Source organism: Choloepus didactylus, chromosome 20, assembly GCF_015220235.1.
Source record: "Choloepus didactylus isolate mChoDid1 chromosome 20, mChoDid1.pri, whole genome shotgun sequence".
In the NCBI taxonomy this organism is placed as follows: domain Eukaryota; kingdom Metazoa; phylum Chordata; class Mammalia; order Pilosa; family Megalonychidae; genus Choloepus; species Choloepus didactylus.
Genome location: NC_051326.1, coordinates 12,077,389 through 12,093,776, shown reverse-complemented (window position 1 = coordinate 12,093,776; position 16,388 = coordinate 12,077,389). Strand labels below are relative to the sequence as shown.

The 16,388-nt window shown below is 38.8% G+C and overlaps 1 protein-coding gene across 2 annotated transcripts in view; it reads right to left on the bottom strand.

Moving 5' to 3' along the window:
* UBXN2A (UBX domain protein 2A) overlaps positions 1–16,388 on the bottom strand; it is a 74,762-nt gene that overhangs the window by 29,354 nt on the left and 29,020 nt on the right. For both annotated transcript variants that reach the window (XM_037812962.1, XM_037812961.1), the window contains exon 4: positions 6,049–6,155. In XM_037812962.1, the coding sequence (XP_037668890.1) occupies positions 6,049–6,155 (107 nt within the window). The remainder of the gene's footprint in view (positions 1–6,048; positions 6,156–16,388) is intronic.

Sequence of the window (16,388 nt, the reverse complement as noted above, 5' to 3'; positions counted from 1 at the left end):
TACTACTTGGTCCTCCATGATCCACTAGCCAATGCCATAAGTCTCTGCGAGTCATATTATTTTGATTGCTGCTTTAAGCCTGTTTTCCATTATGGTAGCCACACCCACCTTGTCTGTGGCAATTAACTGCAGCCACTTGGCTTCTGTGGATTTGGGGCCTGATTATCCCCATTGTGTTTAAGGATCTCAGCTCAGTGACAGCAGTTCCCACAGTAATATCTGGCCTACAGAGAAGGGCGACTACAGAGCTCTTCAGGGATGATGGAACTAGTCTCACAAATTTATTCCTTACAGTCCTGTTAAAAGGTGTGTCCTCTGGACATTCCAGGGGTGTGTGGGCAGGTCTACCATGATAAATCCACTCTAACATTCCAATCTCTCTAAGACTTTGAATCCCCTCCACCACATTGTACCAGGGCGGTTCTGGCATTTCAACCTCTGGTAATGCTGGCCACCTTTTGATACGTTTCAGCCAATGACCCAAACACACTATTAACACCCTTTCTAACCCCTTGAGCTACAACATTAAATGCAGAATCTCTGCTTAGTGGGCCCATATCAGTAAATTCAGCCTAATCCAACCTTATATTCCTTCCACCATTATCCCACACCCTTAATATCCATTCCCACACATATTCTTCTGCTTTCTGTCTGTATAAATTGGAAAACTCATACAGTTCTTTTGGAGTAAAGCATACTTCTTCATGGGTCACACTTTGTACCTCAGCCTTCGGGGCCTGTTGGGACTTCAGTCTAGTTATAGGTCTTCAAGCAAAGACTGGTGGTGGGGGTGGGTCATGAAAAGAGTTAGAATTATCCCTCAAGCCATTTACCTCAGGACATTCTGTTGCATTTTCATCTCTTAAAACAGGATTAATCTCTCCAGACAGAGGAGGAGGGCTGCTTCCTCAAGGGAGGTGATTACAGGATTAGCAGGCACTGAAGGGTTAATCTCTTTAGGTGGGGGTTGGATGGTAGGCTCCTTAGGGCAGACTGGAGGTGGGGAAGCTGTTTCCTCAGGACAGCCCTCTACAGGTAAATCTAATAATGATTCAGCAGAATCCAGGGTTCCAATGTCCTCACTGCCATTATTTTCAATCCGTATGTCCCTATCCCAAGTTTTGGGATCTCATTCTTTTCCAATCAATGCCTTTACTTTAAAGTAAAGGCATTGACAAATGAACCTAACCATTACACCACTTTTTGTTTTTGGTTTCGGTTTTTTTTTTGGTGCAGTTTTTTCATCCTCAGGAAAAGGCTTTCTCTACCCTCTTTCTCCTCAGGGAATGTTGGTCTACTGTTTGTTCTGTTTCATTTTTGCTTCTATATGTTTTTAACATTCCTTTCATTACCTCTAGCAGACACCCTCAGAGATTGAGATTTTAGTTTACGTTGTAAATCTGCTACTCGCACAATGAGAGTGTGCTTCTGGTTTTCAGAAACCTCAAGTCTGCGGACACAGGAAATAAGATTTTCTATCAAGCACACATAGAAACCTTTACATCTGTCATACGGCATTTAAAGTTTTGAATTTGAAACCTTTAACTCGTCTCTTTCTCTTAGAACTTTATCCAAAGTATCTAAGAGCAGCCAGCCAACATCATTATACCTCTTAACTCTGCAAAACTCTGTGAAGGTGTCAAAAACACTGTCACCCAGAGTCTTGCTTCGTACAAGAGTATGATTAGGAGAATCAAATGGTGCTATTTTGCGTATCTCCTTTGCCAACTCATGCCATGGACTGTCAGTGCCCTCTTGATTATTGGAAATAGAGTCACTGGTGCCTTTGAATCTAATCAGAGTAGAAAACAAATTGTAAAAGCCCATTGTGAGATTCTGTTTCTCAAGAACCACTCCTGGTACCAAGTTGTATTAGTTAGGGTTCTCTAGGGAAACAGAATCAATGAGAGGTGTCTATGACTATAAAATTTATAATAGTGACTCACGCAACTGTGGGTATGCACGAGTCCAAATTCTGTGGGGCAGTCAGCAAACTGTCAACTCCAAGGAAGATGTCCAATGAACTCCTCAGGAAACGAACCGGCAACTTCAATGAACTCCTCAGGAAATGAGCTGGGATATTCGACGAACGTGTTCAATGAACTCCTCAGGAAACAAACTGGCAACTTCAACGAACTCCTCAGGAAATGCTTCGCTGGTCAGCCGAAGAAGTGAAGGTCCTCAATCTGTCTCACTTATAAGTCTTCAACTGATTAATTGGATTAAATCCCGCCAATTGCATTCTCTCATTGTGGAAGACACGCCCTTCAGTGAATCATCAGTCAGAGGTGCTGCCAATTGACTGGTAATTTAATGAACCAGCCTGTTAGTTTATTAACCAGCTACAAACTTTCTCATAGCAATTGTTAGGCCAGTGCTTGCTTGATCAGACAGCTCGGTACTATCACCTGGCAAAGCTGACAAATGAACCTAACCATTACACCATTTTTTGTTTTTGGTTTCGGTTTTTTTTTTGGTGCAGTTTTTCCATCCTCAGGAAAAGGCTTTCTCTACCCTCTTTCTCCTCAGGGAATGTTGGCCTGCTGTTTGTTCTGTTTCATTTTTGCCTCTTATGTTTTTAACATTCCTTTCATTACCTCTAGCAACTTTTACCTGGAGGTCTGGCTCTGACAGGAGGGATTCTCTAGATAGAATCGACTGCAGTTAGGTATTCCTAGACAAGACGGGCCCAGAACTTAGGAAAGGGGTGTAATCAGTATCAAGATTCCCTCAGGATGAGATCCAGCAGGGTGTGAGCCTTTCCTGAGAAGCCTTTTTTTTTTTTTTTTTTTTTTTAATCATCATTTTATTGAGATATATTCACATACCACGCAGTCATACAAAACAAATTGTACTTTCGATTGTTTACAGTACCATTACATAGTTGTACATTCATCACCTAAATCAATCCCTGACACCTTCATTAGCACACACACAAAAATAACAAGAATAATAATTAGAGTGAAAAAGAGCAATTGAAGTAAAAAAGAACACTAGGTACCTTTGTCTGTTTGTTTGCTTCCCCTACTTTTCTACACATCGATCCATAAACTAGACAAAGTGGAGTTTGGTCCTTATGGCATTCCCAATCCCACTGTCACCCCTCATAAGCTACATTTTTATACAACTGAGAAGCCTTTTTTAACATTTTATTTTGAAATAAATTCAAAGTTGTAGGAACAGTTGCAAAAACAATACAAACCCCATACACGGAACTCCAGCATTCCCTGACCCCCCCCCCGATACCCCGATCCACTAACTTTAACATGTTGTCACACCGCTATTTCTTTCTTTCCCTTCCTCCCTCCCTATGTATCATCCATCATCTATTGCTCTGTCTTGAGAAGCCTCTTAATTCTATGCTTTTCCTGTCCTGCCCAGCAGATGGTGCCTGTCAGCCTGCTGCTCCCCCAGGCCTACAATAGTACTGTGACTTTAAATTAATTCTCAGCAGACCCTGTTCCAGCCAGGGGCATGGATGAGACAGAGGCTGAGGCTATCTTAAAGGTGGGCTTAAACTGTTTCTGTTTTCTAGCTCCTGGGGTCTGGATTTTGTAAATAATGGTTACCATCTGTGCTGGGCCTTGCCCACCCCTCCCCCCCTTTTTTTTGGGGGGGTCTGCTCTTCAGCCCCCTGTTCCCTGTAGGTTGGAAAAATTACCAGACTATCAAGCAGCAAACCCCTTTCACACCTTCCAGAGAGTGTCTGAGGCAGGCTGGGCTCCACAGTTTGTAGGCTGAAACTTCTGCTGATATCCCAGTCCCTATGGTCTAAATTTTCTGAATGACAGCCACCACTTGCACTGGGCCCTGCCCCTACCCCCTTTTCTTGGGGAAGATAGACCCTTTAGGGAACTATCTCCTTCATCTGATTACTTTGTCTGTCAGTCCTCCCTACTCCCACCCTTGCCTGTGGCAGGGCTGAAAAAGAATGTCTGCTGCTTTCTTTAAGGGGCTGCTTAAGGAAAAAAAAAAAAAAAAAAAAAAAAATCTGTTTCTCAGACCCAGTTCTCAGCTCCCATAACTCCCAGTTTATTTCTTGTTTGCTTGTAGATTTAACTGTGCTCGGAGCTGGTACTCAGCAGTTCAAATCTGTTAATCAAATCTGCAAGTGGAGCATGGTTAAGCTCCTCTTCCCTTCCTCTGAATAAACAGGGCTTCTGTTTCACTGGGGAGATGCTTGGAGTCAGCTTGCCACAAAAGTATGGGAGGAGCACCAGCCTCCACAGTGTGGTACAATTTACTTACAGTTTTGTGCTGCAATACATCAGTCTCAGCCTTTCTGGTATGCAATGTGTATCTGGTCTGTTAAGTCCCAAAATAGTTGTTTCAGACAGTTCCTGGCTATTTACTGGCTGCCCTAGAGGACGGAGTAAATCCCATACTTTCTTACGCCATCTTGCCATATTAGAGTTTTAAAAAATGCTTTCACATTTCATTCTCCTGACAGAGATTAAGCCAACATAAGATTTGACCTTACTTTACCGCTCTAATATCCCACAGTTGCTTCCATTTTGAAGAATGGAAGCTCTAGGTGAGCAAGGACCACACCTGTTTGCTTACAAACATATTCTAATCCCAGGAACAGTGCCTAGTACATAGCAGGACTTGGAAAAATATCTGAGGAATGTTATTATCTTTTGAAGGTAAGATTTTTTTCTTAGTTCATGAAACTTTAAAATGTCATGGACTATATTTAATATATAAGCAATGAACTTCCATGTGGATTTAAAAATTTTAAATTTCTATAAGAATTGATTTTTTGCTGGTTAAGATATACAAATTCATTTATTATATATTCATAATTTGTGTTCTTTTCTGTAAATGCCAAACTTCAATAAGAAAGTTAAATATTTTAAAAACATAAGTATTATATGCTTGTTCTTTAAAAATCAAGTCATTAACAAGGTAGAAACATGTAAATTTAGGAAGTTACAGGCCCTGTAATCCCAATCCCACTTAAAATGCTTTGGTATACCCTCTGCTAGATTTTTTTCTTAGCACATGGAAACTCTGTATAATTGATTTTTTTCTGTCCACAGATAGGATCAATTTCTACACAACTACTTTCCAACCCAACTTTTTTTTTTTAAGCTACATACCACAGATTTCTTTCCCTGTCAGCATATGGATAGATGTCATTCATTTGACCAGATGCATGCATTCATTTGACCAGATGCATTTGACCTATTGTGAAGTAGGTCCAAATAGTACAAACATATAAAATAGGCTATCTTTTTCTTACTAATTTCTGTATATGTTAGCCATTTACATGACATATGCACAATAAGTACTCCAGGTTTGGTATGTGTCTTTTGACTATATGTGGTATCTTTTGGTATATAAATTTTTAATATTTATGTGATCAAAAAAATCATGTTAACTATATCTCAATAAATCTGTTAGTTTAAAAAATATTTAAATATTAGGATAGTCATTGATTATTTTTATAGTAGTAAAATTAGAAATGACATAAATTGCCAACAGTGTATATATAAATCAGGGATCATCAGTATAAAATCATGTGCAGATCTATTCCACTATTCCACAATAAATTAAAATTTGTTTTAAAAATTAACATATGCATATTACACATGAATCTATACACAAAAAAATGCCAGAAAGAAATTCAACAAAATGTGAGAGCAGTTACTTCTGTGTGGTGAAATTATATGATTTTCAAGTTCGTCTTAATATATTTAAGATTTTCTAAACCAAGCATTATAACTCATAGAATTAGAACTATATAATAAACATTATAGGGCAATGGAAATCACTGGATTCAAGGACTAAACATATTTAAACATAAATATTAAATAAAAAGAACTCTGGTAACAAGAGCTCCTGGTAAAGTGAATGAATTTAAGATTCTGGTTGATCAGTACTCAAGTTTCTAAACTTTCTTCAAAATTACATCTGTGGCATTCTTCAGAAAACTTATCTTTTGAAAATCTGAATTTACAAAAGAAAAATTTATGTTTGTGAATGTGTAGTTTTTAAACATTCACATGAAACGTCTAAAATATTGTATTTACAAACAATGCTTACCCCTTTTTGATGGAGTTCAGAAACTGTTGACTCGCACCATCAGAATAACTTCTGAAATCATCATTGACTGTAAACCCATTTTTCCATAATGTGATACTAACATCTACCTGCAAAGCAGTAAGAAGCAACATGCATCCTATTAATAAAATGTAGATTAAAAGTCCCTTTAAAATTTCTTCTATCGTATATATTTCTTTTTTTTTTTTCTATGGGCATATCCATATTAGGTAACTTTAATCATCATGGGAATCGTATATATTTCATGTATTATTCCTAAGAGTAAAGTCCAAATATAAAATATAAAAAAATAATGCATATACATAAAATGGTTTGTCATCTGAGATATTTCTAAATAAACCATTAACAGTTTTAAGAGAACTCAAAAAAAATATTCAGTGCCCTGCCTGTCTCAGAGAACATCTGAGGTAAAGCCTTCTGTCGAGAAGACTTTCCAAAATTAGAGGACTTCATTTGAAATGACTTTGAACATTAAAAATAATATGCTGAAAAGCTAGGTGGATCCTTAATTGTAGCTTTTGAAGGATGCCCTGTGTAGATCGTCATTCAGTGCCACAAATCAAAAGCTTCCGTGTTTAATGTTATCCTCTTGCTATATAAGTAAAGCAAATATACTTAGGCCAGGGTCTCACTGAAGGGGAGCTGTCTTGTCATCTTCTAGAAGAAACTAAATATTTTATAAACATGTGCAAATGGCCCTAAATAAATCTGAAGTCTAAAGTATGTTATCGGTGTGAAATTAAATTCTTATTGGCCAAATGCCTGTTTTGATGAGTTGGCTTGTAAAGATTACTGTTACGCTTAGGATTTTTAATGGTGCAGTTCATTAAACAATACAAGGCTGTATGAAGAGAATTATTCTGTCTTTAACCTTGGCAGTTCCTTTTGTCTATTTGGCTTGGAGAATTGGTCATAATTTGATTATAATATTGACCCAAATGCTTTATATTCTTCCTTGAGCTTAACTAATGGGAAAGAATTCTCTTCACCACATTTAATGATACTAATACACTAACTACAGTAAGATTGAGTCAGGCAGTCTTCATTTCTACCCAGTGTGTAATGGAGACTGCCCCAAAATTGCCTACACTCACAGTAAACGCTGATATTGCCAAGCACTATTTTGAGCACATAGTGGGAATCCAGGAAGCAGCTCCCTGTGCCTGAGCTCCCCATGCGCTAGCTGGGAGACTGATAGCGTGACCTTGCATCTTGGAAATCATGGTATGTCCTCAGGAAGATGTACAATATCTGGAACAGTTAATTGGCTTCTCGTGCAAATTAGGGCTCCATTGTAACATCCTTGGTTATTGTGAACAGCATGACGATAGGTCAAGACACCTGTGAGAGGCATTAACTGTGCCTCCTCCAGAACTTTGCTGCTACTGGTACAATCAGGTGTGGGGGAACATGAAATAAAGGTTTACTTTGGAGCCTCAGTGAACTCAGTTTCCTAGAGCAGTTTGTTGACTGTGTGTGAAATGGGGAGCACGTGTGATGTTTCACTCACATGAAGCAACTACCAGATGACGCTTTGAGGTGGATTTTCTTTAACATCACAGGCATAACACTGAACAATAAAGAGATGCACAAACAGTTGAATTTAGAAGTAGCAGTTATTGGCTTTATGTAAAAAAGGAAGCATTTTTAATTTTAATTTAAAAAAAATATACTGTGAACAGTTGATTGTATACCATGGATGACTGTATGGTTTGTGAATATATTTCAATAAAACTGAATTAAAAAAAAAAAAAGATATAGAGGGAAATAAAAAAAAAAAATAATATACAGGAGGGAAAAAAACCAATGACCAATTAATAACTGCCTATTCTCTCAAAAATGAAATACCAGTATTAGGTTGTTATCATTAATTACTGTCTCATCCTTCAACATCTTGTTCAGCTCATAAGAACAACATTCATTCATTCATTCACAGAGGTAAGGCAAGTCACTGTAGAAACTTAGAATGACTGAGGAATACAGCAGAAAGAAGGGATGCTTAAGACTGAACACAGGATAGACTGAAAAACAGTATAACAAAATATTAGACCCTAAGAACCCCTCCCTTGTCTCCAGCATTCATCCATTTATTTATTCAACAAATATGTATTGAGTGTCTAACATGTAACAGACACTTCCTTTAAGGTGCTAAGGAAAAGAATCATCATAATAAGAGCATATAGTAAAAGCATCTCTGTATGGGGAAACAGAAACACAGATTAATTAAATGACCAAAGGTCACACAATTAGTAAATGGTGGCGCTGGGGCTTGAAGCCAGGGAGTCTGGGCCAGAGTCCATCCGCTTTTTTTGTTGTTGTTACAGCACAACTCATATATTTCAAATGAGAAAAAATCAGTATAGTTTATAGTATCTTATAATGAAATGCCTTTGAAAGGGAGCTTCCTTTCTAGTACTTTGAGGTCTACAAGACATATCTAGAAAGTTTACTACTATGGAAAATGAAGACTGCTTATAATGGAATGGGGATGGGGGGAGGACCTGTGGTTTTGCTTTTTGATTAATTGCCTAACACTGTCCTTCAGGCAGCTGAAGGAGTTTCGTATTTTCTTTAGACATCATTAGGCGCCGAAGTTCTTACAGGACAACTGTGACGCTATATGCATTCTGCCATTTTGCTAACACTGATGTGCCTCTTGGGTCTACTTCCCCATTAGAACTATTAACTCCATGAATATTAATTTTTGTTACAAATATTACAAAGGGGGGTGTTTCTGGGAATTCAGGTCCACATTCTACTTTAAGGTTGTATGTTTGGTTTTCATAAACTGTCTGAGCCCATGGTGGCTGCCATCTTGCATCGCTCCAGAGTCCCTACTCTTAATCACTGTATCACATCATCCATTTTTATACTTATGACCAAACTGCCAAGTCACATGAAAAACCAAGAAAAAAACAAAACAAACAAACAAAAAAATGCATAAAAAAAGACTCCAAGGAAAATAGAAGAAAGTTAAAAACACAAGCCCAAAAATGATAATATAATCACATGAGAAAAGATGCTGTGTGAACAGGGAGGGGGAGAGAACACTCAAGGAACAAAATAGCTTTTGGAAATTAAATACACCAGAAATGAAGAGGATTGAATATAAAGTTGAAGAAATATTGTATAAAATAGAACAATACAACTAAGAGGTGGAAAATAGGAAAAAATAAGAAAATTAAGAGGCTTAGTCCAAGAGTTCCAACATTTAAATAAAATCATTTCCAGAGGGAACAACAGAGGGGAGCAAGATATAAAAATAAACAAATAAATAAATATAAGAAAATGTCCTGGAATGGTCAGACATTAGTTTCTGTATTGAATGAATGAAAAAGGACCCACATCAAGGCCCATTGTTATGAAATATCAGAACACCAGGGTTAAAAAGAGAAGATTTCAATAGCTTGCAGAGAGAAAAAACATGCCACATACAAAATATCAGATATGAGAACAACATTCTATCAATCAAGTGTGAGGCAGAGTAAAGGCAAATTCAGCTTTGTTTGGTTTTAAACCATCCATTCCCAACACACTCTATTTTCAAACACTCTTTTTCATGAAGCTACCCCAAGATCTGTTTAATCAAAATGAAAAGTAGTCGATCATGGATTCTAGAACAACAGCAGTATAGCTTGCCTAAGAGGCCATCAGTTCACTGGAGAGAGAGAGAGGGCTTCACCATAGTTTTCCCTCAGACAAAATTAAATTGGTAAGATGACCTAATGCTTCAAACCTACCTGGAAGGGATAAAGCCCTTTGTCATGGGGATGAATTAGTGACAGGTACAAAGGGACTTAAACCAAAGTTAAAAAAAAAATTCCAATCAAAATTTTAAAAATAATAAAGAAAATAAATATAATCATAATACACTACATGATTCAGTTATACCGTATAGTGATTTAATCCCAAATTGTAACAGAACCATGTTAGAAAAATAAGGGGAGAAAGAAAGAGGGGAGAGATTGGGCATTTGATGTTGAAGGAGTGTAGAACATTCTAGAGGATTGATTGTGTACATCAAGAAATGGGTAGCATAATATTGTTAGCACACAGAAAAAAGATAACTGTGAATGTGGTTGAAAGAGGAAAGTTAGGGGTCTGTATGACACCAGAAGAAAACAGAGAAGATAAAGACTGGCACTGTATAACTCAGTGAAAACTAGAGTGGTCAATGAGTCTGATTAAATATACAAATATAAGAATGTTTTTGCATGAGGCAGCAGCAGGAAGGAACGAAGTTGTGAGGTACGCAACGAAGTGAATGCACCGTGAGGATGGTGGGTTGAGTGAAATAAGCCAGAAATGAAAAGACAAACATTATACTGCTTTACTAATATGGACTAAAAATTATGTGTAAACTCAGAACTGAATGTGGGAGTATGAGTTATCAGGTGAAGTCTTATGTCGAGGTTCCTAGATTGTAAGTCCTTACAGAAGTCACATTTATTCATGAATTCTAACAGTGATTTCTAGGTTTTGAGATTCTGAGTTGTTTGTGTGTGACACGGTTGGTCCCTGGAGCTTTGGGTGTCTGACTGGCACTTAGCACTCACAGCCAGAGTTTGGCAGCTTTGAGTGTTGGCATCGCCCCATGACTCAACTGCTAAAGAGGCTGAAAAGGAGATCAGACTTTGAATGGAGATATGAATGAAAAGGACTTGGTTGAGATTGGGGTGGATCAGACTGAAGAGTAGAAGTTGACATTAACCGTATTTTATAGCTTTGGCTTCTGTGTGGGACCAAAGGAAGAGATGGTTATATGGTGCAAGGTCTGAGTTTTCTGTAGCACACTATACGGTTTAACTTGTATGGTCCGTTTACTAAAATGCCATAACTACATGAAACCTTGACTAGGGAGTGAGACCTTGTTGGTTTGTACAGGTTAGCATGAAGCCCTGATATAGCCCAGAGAAATGTGGGAAGAGAATAAAAAGTATTTGCAAACTCCCCTTGAGGGACTGTGGAAAAATGTTGAAATATTAAAATTCCCCAGTTGGAGAATTCCTAATATTCTCAAAAGCACTGAGAACCACCAGCTTAGTACGTTGAGCCCTCAATCTTGGGGCTTGACTTTATGAAGCTTGTTACTGCAAAGGAGAGGCTAATCCTACTTATAATTGTGCCTAAGAGTTTTCCCCAGAGGGCCTCTTTTGTTGCTAAGACGTGGCCTCTCTAAGCCAACTTGGCAGGTAAACTCCTGCCCTCCCCATTATGTGGGACGTGACTCTCAGGGGTATAAATCTCCCTGGCAATGTGGAACGTGACTCCCGGGGATGAGCCTGGAACCTGGATCCTATGACTGAGAATACCTTCTGGACCAAAAGAGGGAAGAGAATTGAAACAAAATAAAGTTTCAGTGGCTGAGAGATTTCAAATGGAGTCGAGAGGTCATTCTGGAGATAACTCTTATGTGTTATATAGATATCCCTTTTTAGTTTTTAGTTCATTAGAACAGTTAGAAGGAAATATCTTAAACTGTTGAACTGCAATCCAGTATCCTTGATTCTTAAAGGCGATTGTAAGAGGCGGGGCAAGATGGCGGACTGGTGAGCTGTATGTTTTAGTTACTCCTTCAGGAAAGTAGGTAGAAAGCCAGGAACTGCGTGGACTGGACACCACAGAGCAATCTGACTTTGGGCATACTTCATACAACACTCATGAAAACGTGGAACTGCTGAGATCAGCGAAATCTGTAAGTTTTTGCGGCCAGGGGACCCGCGCCCCTCCCTGCCAGGCTCAGTCCCGTGGGAGGAGGGGCTCTCACCTCCGGGAAGGAGAAGGGAGAACTGCAGTGGCAGTCCTTATCAGAAACTCATTCTACTGATTCAAACTCCAACCATAGATAGACTGAGACCAGACACCAGAGAATCTGAGAGCAGCCAGCCCAGCAGAGAGGAGACAGGCATAGAAAAAAACAACACGAAAAACTCCAAAATGAAAGCGGAGGATTTTTGGAGTTCTGGTGAACATAGAAAGGGGAAGGGCAGAGCTCAGGCCCTGAGGCGCATATGCAAATCTCGAAGAACAGCTGGTCTCTCTGCCCTGTGGACCTTTCCTTAATGGCCCTAAGTGCTTTGTCTCTTAGCATTTCAATAGCCCATTAGATCTCTGAGGAGGGCCCTTTTTTTTAATCCTTTTTCTTTTTCTAAAACAATTACTCTAAGAAGCCCAATACAGAAAGCTTCAAAGACTTGCAATTTGGGCAGGTCAAGTCAAGAGCAGAACTAAGAGAGCTCTGAAACAAAACGCAATAATCCAGTGGCTGAGAAAATTCACTAAACACCAGAACTTCCCAAGAAAAGGGGGGTGTCCGCTCACAGCCATCATCCTGGTGGACAGGAAACACTCCTGCCCATCGCCAGCCCCATAGCCCAGAGCCGCCCCAGACAACCCAGTGTGATGGAAGCGCTTCAAATAACAGGCACACACCACAAAACTGGGCGTGGACATTAGCTTTCCCTGCAACCTCAGCTGACTGTCCCAGACTTGGGAAGGTGGACCAGTGTGAATTAACAAAGTCCCATTCAGTCATCATTTCAGCAGACTGGGAGCCTCCCTACACAGCCCAGCAGCCCAGAACTGCCCTGGGGGGACGGCACTCACCTGTGACATAGCACAGTCATCCCTCAACAGAGGACCCGGGGTGCACAGCCTGGAAGAGGGGCCCACTTGTAAGTCTCAGGAGCCATACGCCAATACCAAGGACTTGTGGGTCAGTGGCAGAGACAAACTGTGGCAGGACTGAACTGAAGGATTAGACTATTGCAGCAGCTTTAAAACTCTAGGATCACCAGGGAGATTTGATTGTTAGAGCCATCCCCCCTCACTGACTGCCCAGAAACACGCCCCATATACAGGGCGGGCAACACCAACTACACACGCAAGCTTGGTACACCAATTAGACCCCACAAGACTCACTCCCCCACTCACCAAAAAGGCTAAGCAGGGGAGAACTGGCTTGTGGAGAACAGGTGGCTCGTGGACGCCACCTGCTGGTTAGTTAGAGAAAGTATACTCCACGAAGCTGTAGATCTGATAAATTAGACATAAGGACTTCAATTGGTCTACAAATCCTAAAAGAACTCTATCAAGTTCAGCAAATGCCAAGAGGCCAAAAACAACAGAAAATTATAAAGCATATGAAAAAACCAGACGATATGGATAACCCAAGCCCAAGTACCCAAATCAAAAGATCAGAAGAGACACAGCACCTAGAGCAGCTACTCAAAGAACTAAAGATGAACAATGAGACCATAGTACGGGATACAAAGGATATCAAGAAGAACCTAGAAGAGCATAAAGAAGACACTGGAAGACTAAATAAAAAAATGGATGATCTTATGGAAATTAAAGAAACTGTTGACCAAATTAAAAAGATTCTGGACACTCATAGTACAAGACTAGAGGAAGTTGAACAACGAATCAGTGACCTGGAAGATGACAGAATGGAAAATGAAAGCATAAAAGAAAGAATGGGGAAAAAAATTGAAAACATTGAAATGGACCTCAGGGATATGATAGATAATATGAAACGTCCAAATATAAGACTCATTGTTCCAGAAGGGGAAGAAAAGGGTAAAGGTCTAGGAAGAATATTCAAAGAAATTGTTGGGGAAAACTTCCCAAATCTTCTAAACAACATAAATACACAAATCATAAATGCTCAGCGAACTCCAAATAGAATAAATCCAAATAAACCCACTCCGAGACATATACTGATCACACTGTTAAACACAGAAGACAACGAGCAAGTTCTGAAAGCAGCAAGAGAAAAGCAATTCACCACATACAAAGGAAACAGCATAAGACTAAGTAGTGACTACTCAGCAGCCACCATGGAGGCAAGAAGGCAGTGGCACGATATATTTAAAATTCTGAGTCAGAAACATTTCCAGCCAAGAATACTTTATCCAGCAAAGCTCTTCTTCAAATTTGAGGGAGAGCTTAAATTTTTCACAGACAAACAAATGCTGAGAGAATTTGCTAACAAGAGACCTGCCCTACTGGAGATACTCAAGGGAGCCCTACAGACAGAGAAACAAAGAAAGGACAGAGAGACTTGGAGAAAGGTTCAGTACTAAAGAGATTCGGTATGGGTACAATAAAGGATATTAATAGACAGAGGGGAAAAATATGACAAACATAAACCAAAGGATAAGATGGCTGATTCAAGAAATGCCTTCACGGTTATAACGTTGAATGTAAATGGATTAAACTCCCCAATTAAAAGATATAGATTCGCAGAATGGATCAAAAAAAATGAACCATCAATATGTTGCATACAAGAGGCTCATCTTAGACACAGGGACACAAAGAAACTGAAAGTGAAAGGATGGAAAAAAATATTTCATGCAAGCTACAGCCAAAAGAAAGCAGGTGTAGCAATATTAATCTCAGATAAAATAGACTTCAAATGCAGGGATGTTTTGAGAGACAAAGAAGACCACTACATACTAATAAAAGGGGCAATTCAATAAGAAGAAATAACAATCGTAAACATCTATGCATCCAATCAAGGTGCCACAAAATACATGCGAGAAACACTGGCAAAACTAAAGAAAGCAATTGATGTTTCCACAATAATTGTGGGAGACTTCAACACATCACTCTCTCCTATAGATAGATCAACCAGACAGAAGACCAATAAGGAAATTGAAAACCTAAACAATCTGATAAATGAATTAGATTTAACAGACATATACAGGACATTACATCCCAAATCACCAGGATACACATACTTTTCTAGTGCTCATGGAACTTTCTCCAGAATAGATCATATGCTGGGACATAAAACAAGCCTCAATAAATTTAAAAGATTGAAATCATTCAAAGCACATTCTCTGACCACAATGGAATACAATTAGAAGTCAATAACCATCAGAGACTTAGAAAATTCACAAATACCGGGAGGTTAAACAACACACTCCTAAACAATCAGTGGGTTAACGAAGAAATAGCAAGAAAAATTGCTAAATATATAGAGACGAATGAAAATGAGAACACAACATACCAAAACCTATAGGATGCAGCAAAACCAGTGCTGAGGGGGAAATTTATACCACTAAACGCATATATTAAAAAGGAAGAAAGAGCCAAAATCAAAGAACTAATGGATCAACTGAAGAAGCTAGAAAATGAACAGCAAACCAATCCTAAACCAAGTAGAAGAAAAGAAATAACAAGGATTAAAGCAGAAATAAATGACATAGAGAACAAAAAAACAGTAGAGAGGATAAATATCACCAAAAGTTGGTTCTTTGAGAAGATCAACAAGATTGACAAGCCCCTAGCTAGACTGACAAAATCAAAAAGAGAGAAGACCCATATAAACAAAATAATGAATGAAAAAGGTGACATAACTGCAGATCCTGAAGAAATTAAAAAAATTATAAGAGGATATTATGAACAACTGTATGGCAACAAACTGGATAATGCAGAAGAAATGGACAATTTCCTGGAAACATATGAACAACCTAGACTGACCAGAGAAGAAATAGAAGACCTCAACCAACCCATCACAAGCAAAGAGATCCAATCAGTCATCAAAAATCTTCCCACAAATAAATGCCCAGGGCCAGATGGCTTCACAGGGGAATTCTACCAAACTTTCCAGAAAGAACTGACACCAATCTTACTCAAACTCTTTCAAAACATTGAAGAAAATGGAACACTACCTAACTCATTTTATGAAGCTAACATCAATCTAATACCAAAACCAGGCAAAGATGCTACAAAAAAGGAAAACTACCGGCCAATCTCCTTATGAATACAGATGCAAAAATCCTCAACAAAATACTTGCAAATCGAATCCAAAGACACATTAAAAAAATCATACACCATGACCAAGTGGGGTTAATTCCAGGCATGCAAAGATGGTTCAACATAAGAAAATCAATCAATGTATTACAACACATTAACAAGTCAAAAGGGAAAAATCAATTGATCATCTCAATAGATGCTGAAAAAGCATTTGACAAAATCCAACATCCCTTTTTGATAAAAACACTTCAAAAGGTAGGAATTGAAGGAAACTTCCTCAACATGATAAAGAGCATATATGAAAAACCCACAGCCAGCATAGTACTCAATGGTGAGAGACTGAAAGCCTTCCCTCTAAGATCAGGAACAAGACAAGGATGCCCGCTGTCACCACTGTTATTCAACATTGTGCTGGAAGTGCTAGCCAGGGCAGTCCGGCAAGACAAAGAAACAAAAGGCATCCAAATTGGAAAAGAAGAAGTAAAACTGTCATTGTTTGCAGATGATATGATCTTATATCTAGAAAACCCTGAGAAATCGACGATTTCTCATAAGTCAGT